This window comes from Nicotiana tabacum, chromosome 6 (assembly GCF_000715075.1).
Source record: "Nicotiana tabacum cultivar K326 chromosome 6, ASM71507v2, whole genome shotgun sequence".
Taxonomy (NCBI): domain Eukaryota; kingdom Viridiplantae; phylum Streptophyta; class Magnoliopsida; order Solanales; family Solanaceae; genus Nicotiana; species Nicotiana tabacum.
Window position 1 is genome coordinate 180,007,422 of NC_134085.1, and position 26,269 is coordinate 180,033,690.

The 26,269-nt window shown below is 38.4% G+C and overlaps 1 protein-coding gene across 4 annotated transcripts; it reads left to right on the top strand.

Moving 5' to 3' along the window:
• The first annotated feature begins 10,874 nt into the window (after positions 1 to 10,874).
• Positions 10,875 to 25,864, top strand: LOC107769271 (uncharacterized). 4 transcript variants are annotated; one of them, XM_075256052.1, is made up of 8 exons: positions 10,927 to 11,725; positions 12,355 to 12,492; positions 12,910 to 13,155; positions 13,710 to 13,823; positions 14,248 to 14,430; positions 22,671 to 22,888; positions 23,501 to 23,560; positions 25,562 to 25,864. In XM_075256052.1, exons 1-8 carry the CDS (start codon positions 11,123 to 11,125, stop codon positions 25,620 to 25,622), a joined length of 1,623 nt encoding a protein of 540 aa, XP_075112153.1. In that variant the 5' UTR covers positions 10,927 to 11,122; the 3' UTR covers positions 25,623 to 25,864. The 4 variants fall into 4 exon arrangements, 3 of the variants coding, with proteins under 3 accessions (XP_016443964.1, XP_075112153.1, XP_016443965.1); XR_012710997.1 differs by having other exon boundaries at positions 10,928 to 11,725; positions 23,501 to 24,630; XM_016588478.2 differs by lacking the exon at positions 25,562 to 25,864 and having other exon boundaries at positions 10,875 to 11,725; positions 23,501 to 24,788.
• Positions 25,865 to 26,269: the final 405 nt, after the last annotated feature.

Here is a 26,269-nt window from a genome sequence, read left to right on the forward strand (position 1 = left end):
GAAGATAAAAGGGGGTTTCGTGGAAACTTACCTTTCGAGTGAATTCATCATTGCCAAAGTATTTCTTGTACCCGTGTACCTTCCTCTTTGGGCGACACCTGCTTCTTGCACGGTTGTCTTGGATTATACTTGTTTCAATTTTTCAGACAAAGAACAATTGTTAGTTCGGAAATGACGGTCGGTTCGGTGACCTTGATCGTTCCCAGTTGCTTTGTTGCGTCTCTATTTCTGTTGCGAAGTCCCGCCATTGATTTGATTCGAATGGCGAAACCCTTTAGACTGCTCAGGCTTGTATTTCCAGATTCTGTGATGACTTGCTTCGTAAGGCTCTCCTTTTTTTTCTTTTCCTTTTTTTTCTCTTTTTTTGTCCCGTTTTGCTTGGAGGTTCTCAACGGGGATTTTATTGGAGGTATTCTGTGGGGATTTGTACAAAAGGAAACTCTGTGGGGGAATATTTACAAAGTGGATTCTTTGTGTGGATTTTTGTACAATGGGGCATGCTGGGGATTTATTTCAAAGCGGGCTTTCTAGGATTTGTTGGGGTAAGCTTGTTGGGGAATTTTTACAAAGGGACTCGTTGGGATGTGCTGGGGAGATTCCATTTTTTTTTTGATTGGGGAGACTCTGTGGGGATTGTACAAGGGGAGACTCTGTGGGGATTTGTACAGAACGGACTTGCTGGGGATTTGTTGGGGCAAGCTTGCTGGAGAATTTTTACAAGGGGAGGCTTTGTGGGGATTTTTTTTTTTTTTAAACTTCGTGGAGGCGATTAACCATGTGAAACCCAAACCTTTCAACTTCAATTGCCTTTATAGGCTGCCATGACCAGTCGAGGTCGTCTTGATGCCCCCTGCTGAGGCTGGGTGCCCTTTGCGCATTAACGTGTATCCAACGAAAGCCTTGTAAATTAGTCTTGCCATCCTTTCTTTATCTTGGTTTTGGAACAGTGTTAGACCAAAAGGGATTCAAAGAGAAACAAATAATTGAATGGAGAATGAGTTTAAAACTAGAAGTGTCCCTTTCGGGGAAAGGAGAGAAAGACTTATCCGGAGTACATGCGGACTTCAATGAACATGACATGTCTTTTGGACTGGATGCCTGATCTGTGTAAGCCGTCTGACTCCCAAAAATTTATCACAACTTTGCCTTGAATACCGAGGAACCTTGCTAGGACTCTGTTGATGACGGGGGTTGTGAGGATCTCATTTTCGGTCATGGGCGCCCTTTGTGGGTTTTCACGAGCTGGCATTTCCATTTCATTTCTTACCATCTCCTTATAGTGCCTGTGTGGGTGTTCACTAAACAAGACTTCTCATTTTGATTTTCTCTGCTTAGCGTCGCCTTACGGTGCCCGTGTGGGTTTTCACCAGCAAGACTCTCTCATTTTATTTCCTCTGCTTACCGTCGCCTTATAGTGCCCGTGTGGGTTTTCACCAATAAGGCTCTCTCATTTTATTCCTCTCATTTTGTTGTATCAGACCCAAATAAATCCATCCTCCCATTTTGAACCGCTTTGCCGATTGATCAGAAGGACTTGAACAAGGTTTGGGGTGAAAAGGATTTGGATTGAACTACAACTTTGGAACCTTTTGGGCGGGATCATTGCCGAACCATTATAACTTCTGCCCCGGTTTCACTTTTGGGGGACTTCTTGGATTTTCGTTTTGGTGTGACTGAACCCCAAGGAGAGGTTGCCTACGTATCCTTTCGGAATCAAGTCAAACGTAGTTCAGGCAACTTTTGTTTTTGGATTTTTTTTTTCCTGATTTGCTTTTTTGTATATATATTTTCTTATTTTTCCAATTCTTTCTTCTTCTTTTTTCATTTTTCTTTTTCATTTCAATTTTTTTTTCATTTTATTTTCAATAATATTTTTAGGTTCCAAAGAGGGTAATCAAAGAAGAGTAACCAGCTCAAATGGGTTTTGCAAAGGGTTGATAGTGTTTGGGTAGCGAGAATGAAAGCCTTCGTCATCTCAATCGGAAAAGATTTTATTATATAAAGGATCCAACATAGTACCTTTTGACTGCATTTGCATTGACAGTTATTTCAAGGACATTTCCTTCGATGTGTCCCAAATACAACGCACTCTTTTTGGCAGTACTCTTGTTGTAATGTATGGAACCTTCCAATTTTGGGAATCAATTTTCCTTCAGTTGTTCCAATTCTTTGTCTTGTTTCCTTAAGCTATTCTTCATTGCGACCCAATTCTTGATTCATTATTTCGAGGTCTGACAGAGTTTTAAGATCCGGGCATGAAGTCCGCAAGCATGTCATATTATTGAAATCTGCATTTAACAGAACTAAAAAAGAATGAGAAAATTGACAAGATTTTAAGAAAAGAGACATTCTGGGAAAATGAAATATCGATTCATTTGATTTTTTTTTTTGATTTTTTGATTTTTTTTTTAATTTTTGAAGGTAGAAGGGTTTACATCAGAAAGTAAGAAAATAAAGTAAAACATCTGGATCACACCCTGAGATAATCCAGATGCAGAAAGGATAGCAAGACTGGCTACCGAGACTCCCGTCTGATGAGGAACTTTCAGGCTTGACAATCATTTTTTCTTCTGTCTCGGCAATGGCTGCAATAGCCTTCAGTGCCGGATCAAATTCCTCAGCTTCACAGATCATTCCATCTATTGGCCCATTTGTGAGAGTAGGCAGGGGAATGTTCATCATATCAGGAACCTTTTCGTCCCGGTGAACGATTCTTTCAGCTTCAATCAAGTGCTCAACTGCTATTTTGAGGGTCCAATGACCAACAGTCCTTTGTACCGTGCCCCACTTCTCCAGAGTGGCATTCACATATAGTATCAGCTCGATGCAGGGAGGGGGGACTCGGTGTTTGGCCGATTTGGGGCCACTGGCTGCAGCAAACTTCGCCTGACTAGCTTTTGGAACAAGCCTGAGTATGATTCACCAATAGAGGTGAACTGATTCCTTTTGAAAGACTCTCTTGGGTGAGGATTGTACTGATGAACATTTGATTGGGGGATTATATGGAGCTTGGTAAGGATGGGCGTTTCTGGGAGGTGGAGCTCAGTTTTGTGTATAATGTTGTGGCCGCGTGCAAGGCTGCTCATCACTGCATACCAACAAAACCAATCACCTGAACAGAACCTGGCTAATTTACTCACACACACAACCTTGTTAGTTTTGAAGCATTTAACATATAGGAAATCGCACGATGGGATGCAATGCACCTAAACAGTTAAACGTTTTTACCATGTGTTTGAACGGGTTGCATGTTTCATCCCGACCCTAAACTAGCCCTCTTCACCATGTACCTTTTTTCTTTTATTCTTGCCTCTCTTTAGTCACTCTTGATCTTGTTTTTGCCGCTCTTTTATTTTTTGCACTCTTTTTTTTTCTTTTTTCCTTTTTTTTCTATTTTCTTTTTCACTCGATTTTCTTTTTCCTTTTCTTTCAGTTTGTTTTTTTTTTCTCAATTTATTTTGTAGCTATGATCGAATCCGATGGAGATTGCCTATGTATCATGACCCCGCATGAATCAGATCTTGCGTAGTTCGGGCCAAATGAAAGGTAAAAGTAATGAAACATTTTTTTTCTTCATAATAAAAAATTGGGTTTCAACACTCACAAAATGCAACCGAACGGTTATTTTTTGCAAACGTGGCCCCTTCCAAATTTCACATGAATTTTGAGGCCGGGGAGGATCATTTTACAAACTTGTCCGTTCTTTTACGAAAATAACCTTTCGACAACTGAAAGATACTCTAAGGCTACTTCGGCAAGAACGGTTTAAGACGCGACCGAAGCTGGCTCGGCTTATTATGACAAAATTCAAACAATATTCACCCGACCGCTGACTCTTTGTTTTTTTTTTGGGTTTTTTTTCTTCAAATTACAATAAAAACCTGGTGTTGCAAACACGGCCCTTCAGCGCCTCGGGGCGAAGGTTTTTAAGGCTGTGTGGGTCAACTGGATAAAAAATACTAAACAAGACCCAAAGGTGGCTGTTTATGCAAAGTCAGCCTTTCGGCGTCCCTTTCGGGAATATTCGGCTATTTATGATAAACAGCATCACCTGACTTATTTATGACTCTTTTTATCGTTTTCCAAATTAGAAAACTCAATATTGCCAACACGACCTTTCAACGCCTCGGTGACGAAGATTTTAAGGCTGTGTGGATCAACTGGACCAAACCTTAAAAAATGACCCAAATGTGGCTGTTTATGCAAAGTCAGCCTTCCGGTGTCCCTTTCGGGAACATTCAGCTATTTATGACAAAACAGCATCACCTGACTTATTTATGACAGATTTAAAATTTGACATATATTTTTGGCTATTTTTAGCAAAAGGGAAGGTTGGACACCACCCAACTTATTTATGGCAAAATTTAAAATTTGACACGTTTTATTTATTTATTGATTTTTGGCTATTTTAACGAAAGGTGGGATTGGACCCGATGAGGGTTGCCTACGTATCTCACATCCGGTGAGAATCAAACCGGCGTAGTTCTCGCCTCGAAAATGGAGTAACTAAACTAACCCTTTTTTTTTGAATTTTTGAAAGGAATGCTTTTAAAAGAAGAAAGAATTATTTTTTCTGATTTTTGTTTTATTTTTTAAAGAAAGACTTCTAAAAAATTTATTTGCTTTTGACTTGAACTTTGGGAATTTTTATATTTATATATATATATATTTTTTTAAACAAAAAAGAAAATGTGTTTGGTTGATTTTTTTTTCATTTGTTTCACCTTTTCTACGGAAGAAAGAATGTATATTTTTTATTTATGATGTCGCCTCTTAAATTTTGAAAGAGGGACTTTTAAGAAAATGATGTGGAATTTCTGAGTTTTATTTATTTACAAAAGCACTTCTAAAGAAAAGTCCTAATATTTTGGAATTCAATTTTTCAACTATTTTTTTTTTTTTTGAACATTTTACAAAAGAGAGACTAAAAAGCAAAGAGTATTTTTTTTTGGATTTTTATTGTTGATTTTTAATTCTTATTTCATTATTTCACATGAAAGACTTCAGAAAGAAGGAGACTATTTTTTTGAGTTTAAAGAAAATTTCTATATTAATTTTTATTTCTTTTTTTTTTTTTGTATTTTCTAAGGAAAAATTTATAAAGAAAGAACTAAAGGGAAATATTTTTTTTTTTGGATTTTTGAAAATTGGGGCCGGAACCGATGAGGTTTGCCTACGTATCTCACATCCGGTGAGAATCAGACCCGCGTAGTTCGGTCAAATTAACCGAATTATTTTAGAACAAAATTCTTTCCTTTTATTTTTCAACAAACAACTTCCCAAAAATAAAAGACTATTTTTCTATCTTTTTGTTTTTCTTTTTCTTAGTAAATAAAACATTTTCCCCTTTTATTATCGCAAAATTTCGGCAGAGTTTTGGCAGTAATTGGGCATTGCTATTTTTCAAAGTAGAAAATTAGCCCTATACACTGTTATTTTTTATTATTTTTTTTTTGTTGATATTTTTCAAATACTCCAAAGTCAGGCAGCATGCATGTCCGAGACAAATAAATGCACGGAAACAAATAGGATGCAACAGGATGGTCTTTTCATTTCAGGTTGCTAGCCCTAGACGGACTCAACCCCTGTGTTGAGTCCCCTAAGTCAAATGCAACATGATGCAAATAAGCGTTCCTACTAGGGATCCGGCATGAAGTCAAGTTATTCTAGGTTCGTAACCTGAGTATTTGTTCTAGACTGTGTACCCGAGCGGACACCTCGAGTCGATGAGGGGGCTACGTACCGGGGACCCGCGAGATCGTCCGGCTTTGTAACTTGTCCGACCTCTTTCTTATTTCAGGTATTGACACTAACAGAATAGGGAGTCTCGACCAGCGAGCTTCTCCCCGGAGGTAAGAAGAGAAGGGTTTCAGCACAGTTTATATACAGTTCAGATAATATCAAAGCGGTAAAAGACAACATTTAGCACGTTATGCAAAAACATGTAATAAAGATCAGATAATAAAGCCAAATATAACAATTATTCTAAGCTCGAATTCTTGAACCCTGAACCAGTGGTTCTGGGTAAATTTCCCCAGCGGAGTCGCCAGAGCTGTCACACCTCCTTTTTGCGCGCCCGCCCCGAAGGATAAATGCGCGAGGGGAGTTTGTCCAATTTAAGTGACAATATTCGAAATTTGATTATTTATTTAATTTAGAGTCGCCACTTGGGAAAGGTTTGGCTTTTGGTGTCCCAAGTCACCGGTTTATCTTGAATCCCAAATCGAGGAAATTTTCGACTTTTCCAAATGAAGTCTGCGAACCAGAAATTCTAAGTAAGGAATTCTGTTGACCCGAGGGAAGGTGTTAGGCACCCTCGAATCCCGTGGTTCTAGCACGGTCGCTTAAATTGTTATAATGGCTGAATATCGGATTTAAATACATGTTGTGACTTATGTGCTTTTATTAAGTTTAAAACCGCTTTTATTATTATCATTTATTTTTATAGAATTGCAACGTCATGAAAATGCATCCCGAACCACGTCACAATCAATGCACCCGTAGTTGTTAACACATTTCGACTCCGTTGAGATTTGGATTCGGGTCACATCAATGTGCACCCGAGTTTAAGAAGGTTAAATTATTAAAGGTACGCCTAAAGCAACTAGCGTATTGTTATTTTAGGAAGAGGCCGTGAAGGTTCATTAAACGACCAAATCCAAAGTCTAGTCAATGGTTATGTATTTTATTGAGGGCCCCGGCGGTTTGTGATTTATTTGGCGAGGCTCGTCTCATTTTTATTTTAAAGGATAAACCTATAGTGACTATATTTTCTATTAAGTTTGTCTCTAAAAATAAAAGAAAATCTCTTAATTATTTACATGCTGAAAACGTAACCTATTAGTTATTAGTTTACGGCTAATGCGATTGGAAAATTGCGATCGAGTTTGTACAAAGAAAAACTGCTTTCATTTTTATACTCTATTATTTACTAATGCTGGAACATGAGAGGGATACACAATAATATCAAAGCTGATTAACTATTCTTCAAGTAATTTAAACTAGCATTATTATATGAAGAAATCATACATATGCAGCCTCATTACTCATTAATTAATCGACTACATTTTTATACAAAGAGAGGAAAATTAATATTCAAACACAGATCCAAACAAAAGAATTCAACAGGAACAGGAGCCTGATTAATATTTCATTTTTCGCTTCAAGCCAAGAGTGTACAAATGTGTACCTGGAAACAGCAGTACAAGAACAAAAGAAGTAGGAGTCAGCAACAGTAATAACGCGGCAACAGCAGGTTCAGCAACACCGCAAAACCAGTAACAACCAGTAGAATAACCCAGTAACAGATTGAAAACTCAGCAGTGCAAAAGTACAATCGCAGTCAAAGCAGAAGAGAGAAAAGATACGAGATGCAGTAGTTTCTGACTTTTGAATAACACTCGAAGAAAAGCAAACAGAATTGTTCGAGTGAAAGTTCAAATTGTCTTTCTCTTTTACTATCACAAACTCTCTCAAGTATAAAAGTATGTCAACTCTCAAGTGTAAAAGAATCTGTCAACTCTCTCTAAAAATCCTCTCAATAATATTCAACTCTTTTTCTCTCCCCCAAAAATCCTTCTTAAAACTCTCTAGTCTTCTCCTCAATGTCAAGAAATGACTCTATATTTATAGCAAGACTTTGCCTTGAATTCCTAAACCCAAATTATTCCTCCAATGGCATGCTTTGTCTCACTATCAAATGTCTTCTTTATTTTAAAACTTTGTCCCCCATGCCTACATTAAATAAATGTCACATTACCAACCCATTACAATATGTCCCCCATGCCTACATTAAACAAGTGCAAGATTCCTCCCCATTATATTTTGTCTTGTCCCCCATTATATTAAACAAATACATCAAAAACCCCACCCCATTATATTTGTCCTCCATGCTTAACATAAAGAATCAAAATAATGTTCAATTACCAAACTACCCCTCCTAGGGTTTAGGGTTTAGGGTTTAGGGTTTAGGGTGACCTTATTGCAATTACAAATCTACCCCCGAATGCACTGCAATTTACCAAATTACCCCTCTGCTCTAAACAATCAATTAAATCATAACTTGACCAAAATATAGTCAAGATGACCAATTTCTCAACAAATCATATGAACATGATGAACAACACAAACTCCAAATTAATGGAAATAAATCAACCATATCGGGAACCAATCCTGGTTAATTTAGATCATTAATGGATGAACAAAGATACAACAATACCAACAACAATATGCATGATTCAAATTAAATCAACAAATCACAAACAAACATAAACTCAAATTAAATCACTGGATTTAAACATGAACTTCAAACAAAGATGAACATGAATTAAATCTGTTTTTTAAGCAACAAACATGACGGATTCTAACGATTCAAACAACATTAACATTTTCTGGAAAATTCATAACAACATGAAACAAATTGAAGAAATAATTAATTAAATTTCAATTTGAATCTAACAAACATTAAACTAACAAATATTCACTTAAACAACAACAAATATTCACTTGAACAATAGTACGAACATGAAATAAACATGAAAAACAATTAATTAATCTTTCATTTGGAATCTGAAAAATTAATTTAACAAACAACACATGAACATGAACTAAAAATTAATTCAAACGATAAACAAAACAAACATTTGCCGATTTTAGATTCGAAAATATCAAAACAAAGTACGGACAAAATAAAACTCAAAAATCTACTAACCGAATCGAACAATCATACATACAGACTGTTTCGGCGACCCTCGACCAAAGCTCAACCAAACGACGACGAACAAATCTAAGAAGTCGACTGAAGCCGCGCCGGAGCAGCAGCAGCAGCTGTCGTGGCAGAAGTGAAGGAACGAGGCAGCTGGGGTTCCATTTGGTTACGTGACTGAGTTTGGACGACTGGCTCGAGCTTGGAACGTGAAGAAACAGCAACGGGGGGACTGGACGACGAAAGCTAAAAGCAGAAGGAGCAGCTACGGCAGCCATGGATGACGCGAAACAGGAGCAGCTGGGTGCGTTCGCTCGTGAAGAAACCATGGACGACGAGCTGGAACAGATGCAACTCGCATCCAAGTAAACACATGCAACTCAGCCATGAACGATGAAGCTGGAACGAGGTCGGGGGCAAAGACTGCCATGGACGTCGAGCTTCACACCCGAGCTTGACGTCAACGCAGCAGTCGCGGGGTTTGCTTGGACTCGAGGGAGGTGGAGCTTGTGTGGTGCGGGTGTTGTTGATAGGGAGGCAGCCATGGGAGCTGCTCGTGCGGAAGGGGAGGTAGCCATGGATGGCTTGGGGTGTTTGGTGTTTTGGAGAAGAAGAAACCCAAAAATGGGGGCGGATGGTTTAGGTCCCTTTTTTAGGGTTTTTTGTTCTTTCTTTTTTCTTTTGTTTTGTGTCTTTGAAATGTAAGATAGGGGTATTGGGTTATGGATTGGGTTAATGGGGCGGACCGGGTCGACCCATGTTGAGATGGACTGGGTCATGGAGAAGGTTGGACAAATGTTTGGGCCTGGGGTTGAATTTTGAAGAAGTGGCCCAATCAGATTTTTCTTTGTATTTTTGTTCTCTTTTCTTCTTTTATTTTCTAAAACTAAATTATAATAATACTTAAATTATTATTAAGAACTAAATTAAGTTATAAAAGCGCAAATTAACTCCCAATAACAATTAACGCACAATTAAGTAATAATTAAGCATAAAATTGTTCATTTGGACATTAAATGCTAAAAATGCAAAAGATGCCTATTTTTGTAATTTTTAATTTTTGTAAAACTAATTTAATTACTAACAATTATAGAATGAAATCCTACATGCAAAATGCGACATATTTTTATATTTTTTTATTAATTTAACAAATAAGCAAACACAGACAAATACAAATAATTATCCAAAAATATCACAAAAATACTCAAAATTGCACACCAAGGAAAATTATTTTATTTTGCATTTTCTGGGAGTATTTCTCATATAGGGCAAAAATCACGTGCTTACACAATTTAAATATGATTTTCCAACATCATTTATTTTTAAGTTTCAACAGGTTAATAAAGTGACACATTAGTCTTACAATACCATGATAATTAATTATTTGTAAATAGTTAACAGCTAATACTGAGCTATTAAATTAATAAGTATTATATCTCGTAAACATGAAAAAAATTATATTTAGGAAAATAATTATAAAAAAGATTATGGACTATTATATAATAAAAACATAACAAAAGTTAATAAATAAATACTTTTTAAATGAAAGATTTATTTAAAATTTACTATCAAAGCAGTCTTAGTGGATAACGTGCAATAATTTTTTATTTTAATTATGACATAAAATACTCTCAACTTAATGATTTATGATTAAGAAAAAAGTAATTTTGAATAGTTAACGATTTATTAAGAAAAATTGTGGATTTACAAGGTTAGTTTCACACAATTGTATAAAGTTCTATTACGAGCCCAGTACGCTAAGCGTTGGGCGTGTCCGGAGCGTAAGCCCGACGGCCAAGGCGTAAGTCTCACGGAACTAAGCCTTACACATAAGCCCAGGACGTTTTACGAGTGCTTTGCCCCGGGGCGAGTCCTGGGCGAATTCCAATTCTGCCTTTTAAAACAGATAGCATATATATACCCCTATGACCCATGTGGCAAAAATTTAACCCATCTCCCCTTTTTAGTAGCTCCCCTCCCTCCCCTTAGAGACGACGACACCATCAAAAAACCCACTAGAAAATTTCTTCCATGGTAGTAAAGAAATTTCATTCTTCTTATTTATATTTTCTTATTCTCTTTATATATTTGATTCTAATTATATTAATAGAGGACAAAGTTAAACCATTTCGGCCAAGGTAAATTTGGACCTTTTACCTTTCTTGAAAGAGAAAATTGCTTTATCCAATTATATCTGTACAAACAAGGAAAAACCCAAAAATTGACACAAGCGGAAATGGGCTTAAACACATCGCAGCAAATGAAAGAAGAAAAACAGAGAACTGGGGCGTGTAGCATAGGAGGGAGGAGCTGCTTTACTCCTGGAGGGTCGAGACAATGATAAGACGAGTGCAAGGAGGAATTTTGTCGGAAGGGTTTACAGATTAGGATGCAAGTTGCGCCTGTCTTCCACCAAAAATGTCTTCAAATTGCCTTGGAAATTATTTGGCGTTCGCCGTCCCCAACTCAAATTCTCACCCTTTTCCTTGCCATTGCAATACCTATTTCTTCTATTCTAAATTTATTATACGCCCAGAGCAAGTCTGTCATCTCCACTGCCGCAAGTTGAGTTTTGCGCCAGCACTTGTACCGCTGGCAGCTGCTAGGTCTTCCTCTTCTAACGGTAACGGAACCGAAGACGGGGAAGAATGTGAAGGACGAGGAGTCGCTGAAGCTAGGGAGGCAGTCAGCTATTATCTTGAAGAACTTGGCGTTTCTAAGGAGGAATCCGTGGAAATAGCCCTTAACTCACCTAAGTACGTTAGCATGTTGGTAGATAGCGTGCGTGACCTGGATGAGTTTTCCTTATGGAATTCCTGGAGCACTGCTGACGCTGATGAAGAAAAACCATATCTTACACGCCCACTGTCATCTTTCAAGAGGAAGGTCTACATGATGGCAAAGCAAAAGGGTGATAAGGGCATGCTTCCCTTCTTGGAGAGCATTGGCCTCACTCTCTCTTCGGCGACCCACTTAGCTCGCTATCTTTCCTCTAATTCTCTACCTAGCCTTATCAATAAAGTTAGTAATACAACTACTGTAGAGTGCATATATGTGGAATTATTGGTTTATTTCTATGATGGAAGTGCTTTGTATTTCTTTCTTCATTAAATTTTTTTTCAAAATCTTGGTTGACAGTTGCTTGGTGCGAATTTCCATTTTAGTTCACTTGATTTTGTTTTCCTTACTATCCTGCACTGCTCTGTCCTGTTTTTCTTTTGTTTAATCGGAATAGTACATGTAATATTAATTAGCAGAAGCCTTTTTAATAATGTAAAAAGTTGATATGCTATTCATCTTTCCTAGTGTTGTGTCATTCTATGACAATCTCTTGAGCTCAGTGGGAAAATCATGGATCATGGTCATCTCTGTACATTGAACATATCACAGGAGAATGAAAACTCTTGATTTTATTTGATAGATAAGAAAGTGATATACTCGATGGAATGCTTTCAAAAATTGCTAAGATTGGCATGTAGTTATTGATGAAAATATTTAAATTGCCTTTATAAGTTCCATTCAAGCCATGGTTAAGTCAGTTAAAAAGGCTAGCGAGTGGGGATAAATTCGTCTCTTTCTTCAGATAAGATGTTTGGACCCTTTTTTAGTTCTTTCTTACCTGTCCTGATCCCTCTTCCACTTGCTCACAGGTTAAGTATGTGAAGGAAATATTCTTCGCAAACAGTGATGATGGAGGACTTATTGCTAGAAATGCCCGGCAAATGATGATGCACTTGTCCATCAGTATTGATGAGGATGTCCAGCAGACTTTGTCATTTTTTGAGAAGGTCAGTTGCCTCCTTGAATCAGGATGATTGATGAAGCTTATTTTACTGTGCCTGTCCTGACATTTGTGGTACTGATTTCTGTTCACTTTATTGAGCTGCACCTACCCTAAAGTTTGTGGCACTAAAATCTATTACATCTATATCATCCCTCATATTATCCCTTTTAATTACTATTTTTCCTAAATGGCAAAGTTTCTCATCGGCAGGTCCTTCAAGTAACTTATGGTCAACCCCTACTTTATATAATCGTAGCGTTTATATGACTGCTTCTCTACAACAAGTTCCAACTAATCTTAACATATTACTCTAACATCCAATCATTCTCTCACTCTCCACCATAGTCATTTAAGTCAACTAAAACGAGTCAGAATAATAATTCCTGCTAGAAACTGCATAATGGTATTGTATTTTTTGTAGATTCAAGCAAGGCGCGGAGGTTTGCATTTGTTAGGTTCTCAAGATGCATCTTTCCGACATCTTATTGAATCATTTCCACGACTTCTATTGCTACCTAAGGAGAGTCATATGAAGCGTCTGATGGAATTTCTTGATGATATTGGAGTGGCGGAAGGATGTAAGAGACAAATTTTCCTTTTGTTTCCGCCTATTATTTTCTATGACATTGAAAAGGATGTTAGACCAAGATTGCAGGCAATCCTTAAGGTATCAGCTTATTCATTAATATTTGATCTTATTAGTTTTCCCTTCTGTACATGTCTCCAACTCATGTGCAAGTTTGATGACTCAGTTATCACATAAATGTGATTGCAATAGTTTCGATGGACTGCTCTTAATATTACTAGTATGACAGACAAAGGTCATTTAGATCTCTCTCTCTCTCTCTCTCTCTCTGTGTGTGTGGAAGTTCTGCACCGAAGCGTGTTGGTAAAGATGTACTTGTAGATGATTTTGAAAGCATATTATCAATTTGCCTAGATATTTTGCGACAGTTTTCAGTCTGAACTGATATGGGCAAACATGAACATAACTCTGCTGAGGAGAACTGAATCATAGTCTTGGAGTTTAGTAGAAATGTTACTGTAGGACTGAAATAATTTGCATTCTCTCTCTCTCTCTCTCTCTCTCTCTCTTTCCTTTTTTTTTTTTGATAAGTAATCTACATACTTTCTAAGTCCATTTGTTTACTTGTGAATAAGTTGGACAATCTAGGAGTATTCATTTCTAGGCTGGTGTGATTGTTATCTATTCATTTCTAGGATGGTATGGAGGGCAAAGATTTTGGGCAGATGTTGCTGAAATATCCGTGGATTCTTTCAAAGAGCATTCTGCAAAACCACGAGGACATCCTGATTTTCTTTGATGATGAAAAGGTATTAATCCTAATTATACTATTTCGCACATGATGCCAAGTTTCTCATTTGAGCACTTAGTTTTTGCTATGAAATGTCTCTGGTTGATTCTAGTGGGTTTTATGTGTAAAGTCATTGCAATATTCTAGGAGTCCCTTGTATCTCTGCATTTAATTGCCTAGAGCTGTGGTCTCTAATTCAGTGGCGGATCATGGTACGAGCAGTGGGTTTGATAAAACCCACAATTTCCGATCCGACCCTGTGTTTATAAGCGAAAGACCGCTATATATAGACTGCATATCAGTTTTGCGACCCACATTTTCAACCAAGTAGCAGGTTCGACCCTATTTTGGGCTGCTCCTGCTGCTGCATCACTGTATGCCTTGTATGCCAGTAAGTTAAAGCGTAATATAGTTGTCACTTTGCTATTATTGGTTTTGCGCAGGTGCCAAAAACTAGTGTAGCTCAGGCAATCAAAAGCTGCCCGCTGCTTTTGGGATTGTCAGTTAACAAGCTGAAATTGGTGGTGGAACAGTTCCGTAACTTTGGCATTAGAAATCAGAAGTTGGGTAAGGTAATTGCTACAAGTCCACAGCTACTACTGCAAAAGCCTCAGGAATTCCATCAGGTGAGAGTCAAAATTATGGTGTTTGCCTAACAAATTACTTACATAAGTACAAATGTATGCAAGATTGTACTGATTGACATGGGAGCTTCAACATGATATTTTCAAATTATTTGGCGACGTAGTTGTACAACCTCATCAGCATCTTCATTTTAGTAAATCTTCATAATACAAGATTTGTAAAGACTTCTTTTCCCTTTCAAAAATAATCTTCACAAATCTTGTATTGAATAATAGATGATTAAACAGTTTGGCCCGCATGGCTTAGTTCAAGTGGTAAAGGTTGAGGGACCTCTAACTTAGGTCACAGGTAAGCCCTGCCCTGTGCAAACTGAGCCTGGTATTTAAGTGGAGAAGGGTAAAGGGCCAGGCCCATTGTCCCCAAGTTTCGAAGGCTATGGTTGATCTTAAGGGTTAGCCCTAGACAGATTTCTCGGTGATCCAAAAAAAAGATGATAACACAATTATTTGGTTTTAAAAGCATCACATTCCTGATTGAAGGTCCATCATAAGTGATATTGATCTTGGAATTGACTTCAAATTTGTTAGGTCTGTAAGTTAGTCATTAGTTTAAACATGTGGAGATGAGAAAATTTCCCATATATGGAAAAGGCCACATCAATTTGCTCCTTTTTGTTTCTCATCAATTTTTTTGGGCTCCTTTTTTTTATTTCTGAAGTGAAAAGATATCCCTACTTATATAGATGATTAGAGGCTCTCTATACAGGGGAACTTTAGATTCTTGTGGTATTGCTTGTCTTTAAGGTATGAGGCATCCCACTTTATGTCAGCAAAATATATTTCTTTTGAAACAAAAGCAGCAACAACAACAACAAACCAGTGTAATTCCACAAGTGGACCCCGGGGAGGATAGAGTGTATGCAAACCTTACCCCTACCTTGTAAGGGTAGATATACTGTTTTCGATAGACCCTCGGCTAAAGGAAAATGAGAAAGAATTAATAGCAATAACAACAAGCTAATAGATAGTAACACGATCATAGACCAGCCGAAGCGAAAGGAACAAGAAGGAAAAACCGAAACACCAGGTAATAAAAGAGAACGAAGCATAAGAAAATACAGAGCAATATTAATACAAGTATGGAAAGAAATTAGCTCCACTACCAACTATACTTCTACCTTAATCTTCGATCTCCACACCCTCCTATTAAGGGTCATATCCTCGGTAAGCTGAAGCTGCACCATATCCTGCCTAATCACCTCCGCCCAATACCTTTTCGGTCTATCTGTCCCTCTCCTCCTATCCTTCAGGGCTGGCCTCTCATCTCCTTACTGGGCAGTTGCATCCCTCCCTTTCACATGCCCGAACCATCTTAACCTCATTTTCCGCATCTTATCCTCCACGAGAGCCATTCTCACTTATCCCGAATAACTTCATTCCTGATCTCACCTTTCCTGGTATGTCCATACATCCATCTCAGTATTCTTATTTCTGCCACTTTCATCTTCTGGACCTGGGATTTCTTGACTTCCCAACAGTCTGCTTCATACAACATAGTCGGTATAACCACCACTCTATAGTACTTACAAGTCTTGGCTGTACATTCTTGTCGTATAAAACATCGGATGCGAGCCTCTGTTTCATCCATCCCGCTCCAATTTGATGCATGACATCATCATCAATCTCCCCATTATCTTGGATTATTGACCCAAGGTACTTGAAACTCGCTCTCATCGGGATGATTTATGAATCAAGCCGCATCCGCTTCTTGAGACACGCCTGAACTTGCACTCCAAGTACTCTATTTTGGTTCTGCTCAACTTAAAACCTTTTGACTCCAAGGTGTCTCCAAACCTCCTGTCTCGCGTTAACATTACCTCGCGTCTCCTCAATCAGTACTATGTCATCAGCAAATAACATGCACCACAACACCTCCCCTTGAATGTGACACGTCAAAATGTCCATCGCCAAGGCAAATAAAAAACCTTGGTGCAACCCCATCACAACTGGGAAGTGTTCTGAGTCCTCGCTTACCATCCTAACCCTAGACTTAGCTCCATCATATATGTCTTTAATCACTCTAGTGTATGCTACCGAAACACTTTTAGTCTCCAAACACCTCCATAGGACCTCCCTCGGGACTCTATCATTTGCTTTTTTCTAGGTCAATGAACACCATATGTAGGTCCCTCTTCTCCTCTCTATATCGCTTCACCAATCTCCTAATAAGGTGAATGGCTTCCGTAGTCGATCAACTCCGGCGTTAATCCAAACTAGTTCTCGAAAAGAGACACTCCTCCTCACCTTTGTTTTCACCATATTTCCCCAAACTTTCATGGTATGGCTTAGCAGCTTAATACCCCTCTAGTTGTTGTAGTCAGTGTTTTAAAAAGCATTTTCGGGGCGAGCTCCAGAGCAAACCCTGGGGCGAGGCGCACCAAAAATGCCCCGAGGCGATGGTGTGGGGTGAAAGTCTCAAGAGGCATACGCCCAGCAATTCGGGACGTACGCCCGGGCATTCTGGGCGTTTTGTAGTGAGGCGTAAGCCCCAGAAATTTTTTCAAATTAAAACAAAATTTGTTGAATAAGTCCTTTCATATAATACCCAAATTCTCAAAAGTCAGCTTGTAATTACTCAAAAGTTTTAAAAAGGAACTGAAATATTAAATTTAAAAGTCAAGACCTTTTTTATTGATAGAAGCTCTAATTTATGTTATTATTCCCAATTCTTTATCTTGTCCGCTAGTCTGTTACTATCTCTTAAAAGCAATAAATAGTCAATTTTTTTTTGGCAAATACAAAGAGAACTTCATTCTCGTTCATAGCACCAAGTTCAAAGTTCAAATTGCAGGTTAGTAATTTTTTTTATTCCTTCACGTAAAATACTTTATTCTTTTCAATTCAAGTCACTTGTGCTTGTAAGTAGCATATAATGGATTGTTTTGACTAGCTTTTTGTGGGGATGGAGAACATCTATATATATTGTTCACATATTTATAGTTTTCTTCAATTTTTATGCAATTTTACCTATTTATAAATACTTACTGTAATTATATTATTTTATAAAATATTAAAAATTAAATACCCATGGGGCTTACGCCCCGTGTCTCAAGGCTTACGTCTCACTGAGGCATATGTAAAACGCTTTGCATTACGCCCACGCCTTTTAAAACAGTTGCAGTTTTGAATGTCACCTTTGTTCTTGTACAACAGAATCATCGTACTCCACCTACACTCCTCGGGCATTTTCTTTGTCTTAAAAATGACATTAGACAACCCAGTGAGCCACTCCAAGCCTTCCCTACTCGCCTAGCACAATGTCCCTATCCCCTCCTTCGTTCAAGAGTTTATGAAATAAGTCTTGCCATCTTCTTCTAATAAGTGCCTCAGTCACCAATACATTGTTGTCCTCATCTTTGATGCACTTCACTTGGTCCAAGTTGTTGGTCTTCCTTTCTCTCACCTTGACAAACCTTTACAGCTTTATATCCCTGCCTTTGATCCCCAGTTCTTCATACAAACGGTCAAAGCTACAGTCTTTGCCGTTGTAACCGCTAACTTCGCCCCCTTCTTTGCCTTCTTATACCCCTCCCTATTAGTCCTCTTCTCCTCCTCGTCGTTGCTCTCCATCAGTTTCACATACGCTACTTTCTTGGCTTTCACCTTACCTTGGACCTCTCCATTTTACCACCAGTCCCCTTCATGACCTCCCGAGTAGCCTTTTGAGACCCCTAACACCTCTTTAGCAGCTTCTTGAATGCAGCTTGCCGTTGTAGACCACATACCTCTCGTATCCCCATGACTCCTCCAGGCCCCTATTGCCAGCAACCTCTCCTTAACTCCTGAGCTTTGACCTTAGTCAAGGCTCCCCAATTGATCTTAGGTTGACCATACGCCGCTCTCTTCTTCCTCTTGCCTTTGATCTCTAAGTCCATAACCAAGAGCCTATATTATTCTCGCTCGGGATAACCTTGCAATCTGTGCATAAACCTCTATCACACTTCCTGAAGAGTAGGTAATTAATTTGGGTTTTGGCCACCATACTCTAGGACCAAGTGTTCCTCCTTCTGAAAATTCGAGTTTGCTATCACCAATTCAAATGCTTTAGTGAAATCCAACATCGAAGTTCCTCCTTCGTTTCTATCCCCGAAATCGAAGCCGCCATGCACGTCGTCATATCCCTTAGCTGCCATCTCGATGTGGCAATTGAAATCTCCTCCTATGAACAACTTTCAATGTGTGGAATACCACACACAACCTCGTCAAGGTCCTCCCAAAAGTGACTCTTGGTCTCCTTGTCCAAGCCCGCTTGAGGTACGTAGGTCGTAGGCACTAACAACGTTAACAGTAAGCCCTCTAACAACTAGCTTAATAGTCATCATTACGTCGTTCACCCTCCTAACCTCTACCACTTGCACTCTGAGATCTTTATCAACCAAAATACCTACCACGTTCTTGCCCTTCACGCTTCCTGAATACCATAGTCTCCTGAACACAAGGTAAATAGGACAACAGAAGCAAATGACACAGTATGTAATAACAAAGATCTAGGAATACGAAAAGATAAGAATTGTGCCAATACTACCTGAAAGAATGACACACCGTGTGATAACAAGAAACTTGGAATAGGAAAATATAGGACTAGTACTAATACTGCTGGTGACACTAGGAGAAACTCTCGACTACATGTCACCCGCAACCCTAATTCTCGATCTCCACACCTTCCCATCAAGGGTCATGTCCTCGGTAAGCTAAAGTAGTGTCATATCCTGCCTCTTTCCCCAGCTCTTCTTTGGCCTCCCTCTACACCTCTTAACCTCTCATACCTCCTAGTAGTGGCATAAGTGTCTTTCCTCTTCACATGCTCGAGCTATCTCAGCCCCGATTGCCGCAATTTGTCTTCCACAAGAGCCGCACCCATCTTGTCCCTAATAACTTCATTCCTAATCTTATCTTTCCTGGTATGCCCACACATTCATCTCAACATCCTCATTTCTGCTACTTTCATCTTTTGAACATGAGACTTCTTGACTGACTAACAGTCGGCTCCATATAGCATAGTCGGTCTAACTATCACATTGTAGAACTTGCGCTTGAGTCTTGGTGGTACATTCCTATCACACAAAACACCATATGCGAGCCTCCATTTCATCCATCCCGCCCTGATACGATGAGTAACATCCTCGTCAATCTCCCCATTACCTTGTATTACAGTCCCAAGATATTAAATATCTCTCTTGGGGATGATTTGTGTATCAAGCTTCACGTCCGCTAATGTTTCTTGCTCCATAACACGGATCTTGCACTCCAAGTATTCTGTTTTCATCCGACTCAACTTGAAACTTTTAGAATCCTGGGTCTATCTCCACACCAATGTTGTGAAAAGCACTCGCTTCAGCGCTTAAAGCGCGAACCGAAGCGAGGCGTGCACATGGTCGCTTCTGTGTTGTGAAGCGTAGCAGGTGATATGAAGCGCGCGCTTCTGCCGAAAAAGCGAGAAGCGTGACTGAAGCAAGAAGCGACAGTAGCGAGCGCTTCACTATATTAAGTGACTGCCAACGTTAATTAAATAAAAAAACTGTCTTTTATTTAAATGTCATTTAGCAGCAGAGAAAAACAGCGACGAGGGTTCCTATTTTCAGCACTTTTCAAGTTCAAGTTCATTAAGTTCAAGCCCGGGTATGTGATTTCTTCTTCCTCCTTCTCCTCCTCCTCCTTTTTTATTTTCTTTCAAATGTTTCAGTCTCAAAGTAGCAGCGAAATGCTACCAATTTTTTTTTCCTTCAGTTCTTCTTCTTCTTTCTCTGTTTCAGTCTTAAAATGCAGTGAAATGCTGCCCCATTTTTTTCTTACTGCCTTCTTTTTCGTTTCAGTTCTTCTTAGTTCTTACTGCCTTTTTTTGTTTCAATATTTATTTTAATATCTTAAAAAAAATTCCGCTTCACTTCAAAAAAAAAGCGAGCACTTTGCTTCTCACTTCACGCTTTAAGTGAAAAGGGGCTTGTTGCTTTTCCTCGCTTCACGCTCTTTACAATACTGCTCCACACCTCCTGCCTAGAATTAACCCTGCAACACGTGTCGTCAATCAACACTATGTTATCAGCAAATAACATATACCATGGCACCTCCCCTTGGATGTGTCGCGTCAGCACATCCATCGCAAGAGCAAATAAAAATGGGCTAAGAGCTGATCCTTGGTGCAATCCCATCATCACTAGAAAATAATCCGAGTCTCCTCCTATAGTCCTCACCCTAGTCTTAGCTTCGTCATACATATCACTCTAATCTATGCTACCTGAACTCCGCTAACCTCCAAACATCTCCATAGAACCTCCCTTGAGACTTTGTCGTAGGCTTTTTTTAGGTCAATTAACACCATATGCAAGTAGAAATAAACTAAAATAGGCAGAGAGTAGAAATAAACTAAATAGACTAAAACACAAGGATAGTCTAATACTCAAAGGCACTAATACAAGTACACGTAAGAAAGTCTTGCGCTATAACTAGAGGTCAAACAGGTAAATCAGCCAGACAAAAGCAAAGGCAAGGTACAGATAAGGGATTGCCTATGCTATAACTACAACTAATATAAAGGTGACAGCAGAGGTATGCAAATCGGGTAGACTACATGAATCGATAATAATGATCAGGCAAGCAAGTATGCACAAACGAAACAACAAATACTAAAGCCGGAAGGATAAAACCTGGTGGAGACGGAGGTGCCAAGACGCTGCAGCCACACCTTGAGGAGGAAGTGAAAATGACCCGACTGGCCAGAGGGACTGTTCCGCGTCAAAACTGACTGAAAGAGGGGTTGTTCAGGTCGCTCTGAAGCTACAACCATCAGAGGGAAACCCACACACTGGAAAACTGTATGAACAACACGTGCCGGAGCGTGACTGGATCTCCGCCGGGAAATTGTCAAGTTCGCCGGGACTCCTCTGCTGTTAACTCACACACACATATGCAGAGAGCGAGGGAGAGAGAGAAATAGAGAAGAGAGGGGAGCAGAGGTACCGGCAGCGACGCAGTCGGAGCTACTTTGCCGGACCCCGACCAGCAAGGGGGGAAGAACAGAACGGGAAAGAGAGAAATGGAGGAGAGAGAGAAAGAAAAGAAAGAGAAAGGTAGAAAGAAGAGGAAAGAATGAGAAGGAGGGGATTTTACCGGTGCTCGCCGTTGCCAACGGTGAGGTGCAGCGGTGAAGAAGAGTTGAAGAGTCGAAGGAGAAATTAGCAGCAATAGAGAGAGAGAGAGAGAGAGAGAGAGAGAGAGAGAGAGAGAGAGAGAGAGTCAACTAATTACACGAGACGAAAGCATTTCAATAAAATATGTTTACCTATTTTATTGATGATTGAAGGGTCTTTATACGGGGGATCTTGAGATTACAGGGGTATTTGTCTTTGTGGTATCCCCACTTTATGTCACTAAAATATTTCTTTTGAAGCAAAAGTGTTTCCGTAAAATATGTTTATTTCTAAGAAGAAGAAAAGGATATAGTAATCTTTCCATACCCAAGGACCATTGCAGCTTCATTACAGCAGCACCATCACTGTGGAAGATGAACTTAGGTAACCTTCTAGTAGTAACTGATTAGTCGAGCTCACACCTTAATTGGAGGCAACTTGAGAATATGACTACCCAACCTTTATCAGATTTTTTGATAAAATAACTAATTCTACTAATGAGGAAAGTTCTCGCATAAAAGATGGGATACAAAAGGTAGAGGTGAGAACATGACTCTTTATGAAGACCGCCCAATTCTCTCTACTAATCTCATACAAAAGCTTGATTTCCACATACAAGATTTGGGATAAAACTAATATCTCTTGAAGGTTAAGCATTTACTGATATCCAGGTAAACCAGGTGTTGCATGTTTTAATCTTGATACGTGGTGATTCTTTGCTTGGGTTTTTACCAATTGTTTGAAAGTTTATCTATATGACATGGCTGTAAATGAATCTTTACTGAATCCTTTGTCCTGGCTATACGCATTGCTTGTTCTAGTTTGATACTTCAAATAAGTGAGTATTTCAGATATGCATTCTCTCCCTCTACATCTTGATTTTGGCATGCTTTCAGCTTCATGGAGAAAGTGAGTGAAATCGCTTGTTAATAGTTTGATAAACCTGTCAAAGTAAAAGTTTATGATGGTGCTTGAGCATCTTCTTTTGCTGATTACCGAAGAATTTACTTTGTTTTGAGTGAATGCAAGTAGTATAATTATCTCAACACCTATAATTTTCTGTTTATCGTGGGAATAATAATTCTTTATCTCCAGGTAGTGTGCTTCTTAAGGGATCTAGGTCTGGATGATGATATTATTGGTAGGATACTTGGTCGTTGTCCTGAAATTTTTGCATCGAGCATAGGGAAAACTCTTAAAAGAAAACTCAACTTCCTAATGGGTATTGGAGTTTCCAGACGTCATCTTCCCAGGATTATCAGGAAATATCCTGAGCTTTTTGTATGTGACATTGACAGAGCTTTACTTCCAAGGTAAAAGATCATATTCTCTGGTATATAATTAGGTTGTTCAAGATGCAGGTATTTGTGAAAACATAAGTAACACTTGACTGTCTGAAAATAGCCGATTTATGTCAGTTTCCAAGACTTAAAATATAATCTTTGAGAACTATTTCGTCCTCCATATGAATACTTAAATGCATTTCAAAAGGTAAGTTATAGTAACTTTTGTAGTTCATGAATATTTAAATTCTTTTATACTTCATATTGCTGATCCCGACTTGTTTGGGAATTGGGATGTAGTTGATTGATTGATTGATCCATATGAATTTTTAAATTCATTTTAGATAGAGAACTTATTCCAAGTCCAAATTAAATCTGGCACTGGGTCAAATTTACCCTCAGCGAGCAGAATAGTACTATCAATTTGGAACAATTGAAGTAGATAACAGCATCTTGCGATGCTGCAATTTCAATCTAGTTTTACATTTTGCAATCCGTATAAAAAGACAAACAGTTATTAGATAACATAGATAATATAGGCTTTTACAGCTTTTCCTGGTTTGCTAAACACAAACAAAATTCCCAGAGCAAGAATAGTACCTTGTGTTGTGACAATGCTTTTCTGATTTTCATTTTGAGCAGAGTGACGTACTTGATGCATGTTGGGCTTTCGAAGAGGGAAGTAGCACTAATGGTCTGCAGGTTTTCACCATTGCTCGGCTACAGCATAGACAAAGTTCTCAAGCCTAAGCTAGAATTTCTGATGAAATCAATGGAAAAACCAATAAGTGATGTAGTTGAATACCCGAGATATTTCAGCTACTCGTTAGAGAAGAAGATAAAACCTAGATTTTGGGTGCTCAGGGGCAGAAACATGGAATGCAGCTTGAAAAGTATGTTGGGGAAAAATGATGAAGAATTTGCTGCAGAGTTTGGAGAGAGGAATATGCTTGTTCCCCCTATTTAGCTCTGATTGGTACTTTTCTAGTGTTGTTTTAATAGTTAAGTACATGCACGAATGGGTAGATAGCTGGTGGTGCATGTGCACGAGTTACTCAGTTGATTTTTCTTGTGAATAATATCATATCACATCAGTTCAATCTCACTAGGCCTGCAGCTGGTGTTTGGGGTTCGTGTTGTAGAAGAAATCCTTTTTTGGTAATGTTGTCCCTTATGGTTTTTACAAAACAATTTTTACAAACTGGTTCATGATATTGAGGCAGCTGGTGTTTGGGGGATCACAGAAGCGAAAATCACTAGGCAGAAATATGAAATTTCGAGGGTTTGAAGCTCATATCACCAAATTTGATTTTTAGCTCGGGAGAAGGCGATTTTGGGAGGATTTTGAAGAGGAAATCAGTGGATAACGATTCCTTATCCCTTTCTAGTTGTATTCCATCAATCTAATCTTAGTTTTGTCATTTAGTTTCGAATTTGGGGTGAAAAATTGGAAGAATTGAGGAAAAGTTCCCCAACCAAGTTTTTGGGTTTTGATTGGTTTAGTTGTCGGAATTGAGTGATTTTTGGACAAGTGTTCTCGTTAGTGAATGGGTGTTCTAAATTGGTAATTTTTACCCGATTCCGAGACGTGGGCCCGGAAAGGATTTTTGGGCGTTTTTCTATTTTCTTATCTTAGCTTCGATTACTTTAGCTAAATTCATTGTTTGTAGTTATATTTACATTATGAAATTTATTTGATTAGATTTAGGCCACTCGGAGTTGGATACTCGTGGCAAGAGCGTGATTTCAAGTTGATTTTGAGCTGGTTCGAGGTAAGTGGCTTGCCTAACCTTGTGTGGGAACTCCCCTTAGGATTTTGGTACTAATGTTATATGAGTGTCGTGTACGTTAGATGACGAGTGCGTACACGTGCTAATTGGTGAAAAAACTCATTTTCCTTAAGTAAATATCTATGTTTTCTTGTAATTGAGCACTACTTGTACTTGAAGCCTCTTGTTTAGTTTAGGAAAAGCATACTTATGTGATTTAATTGTCGTACTCGCTTTAACTGCTTACTTATATTCTGTGCAGCATGTTTAGAGTAAGATTCCTGTTTATTCTCGAATAGAACTGTAGATTCTTTCTTGAGACTGTTGTGTGTTTACTTTGGGACTACGAGACGATTTCTCGGGAGATCCCCCTACATGTTTACTTTGGGACTACGGATCGGTATTCCGGGAGATCCCACTGCACGTTTACATTTGGGACTACGGGAAACACCCGAGAGATTCCCCTGTACTGGATATTTGCTTGGGGACTACCGATTGGTATTCCGGGAGTTTTCTCTGCATATTTATGATTCGGACTACGGGACGATATTTGGGGAGATCCTCTGTACATTTACGTTTGGGACTACGGGATGCTATCCTGGGAGATCCCCTATTGCTATCTCTGTGTACTGAGTATATTCTGTCTGTGATTTTACTCTTTATCGAGTGTTAGTATTTTTAATTATACTGTCGTATATATATATATATATATATATATATATATATATATATATATATATATATATATATATATATATATATATATATATATATATATATATATATATATATATATATATATATATATATATATATATATATATATATATATATGACCTTCCTCGTCACTACCTGACCGGGATTAGGCTTGGCACTTACTAGGTACCGATGTGGTGTACTCATGTCCTTTCCTGCACATATTTTTCGTGTGTAGATCCAGGTTCTTCGGCTCAGCCATACTATCAGTGAGGCGAGGCGATTTTCAGAGATTTTGAGGTATATATGCCGTGTCCGTAGACCGAGGAATCCCTCTCTATTCTCTCTTTTAGCTATAGACCTTCTGTAATTACTTTGTTTAGACTTCTGGAGTTAGAACATTATGTATTTCCTCTAGTTTGTGATTCATGAGATTCCGGATTTTGGGAGTGTTAATATTGGTCGAGCTATTATTGTATATGCCGCTCGGTATTTTAAACTTTTCTATTATATTACATATAAATTTCTAGTTTCGTATCTATATTTCTTTTATCCGCAAATGGTTAGGCTTATCTAGTCGTAGAGACTAAGTGCCATCACGATAATTCACGGAGGGAGAACTTGGGTCGTGACATTTTCTCATTTAAAAGTACTCTTTTTTCTCACTTTATAACACCTAACTACGCTTAGAGAAAATAATATTTTCTCAATAGGACGTTATTTACTTTCTCCATAGAAAAATATTTAATTGTATTTTGATATTTTTTCAAATTTTATAAAACAAAACTAATTTTTCATGAATCACCAAAACATTACTTTTCCAGTCAAATCACTTTAATTTGAAATGAGTGAATAGCTAATTTTCAACTCTACATGTTAAGATTATTACAATGATATACAATAAATTGTATGATTTATACAGTATAGGTCTTTAGTGAAAAAGTTA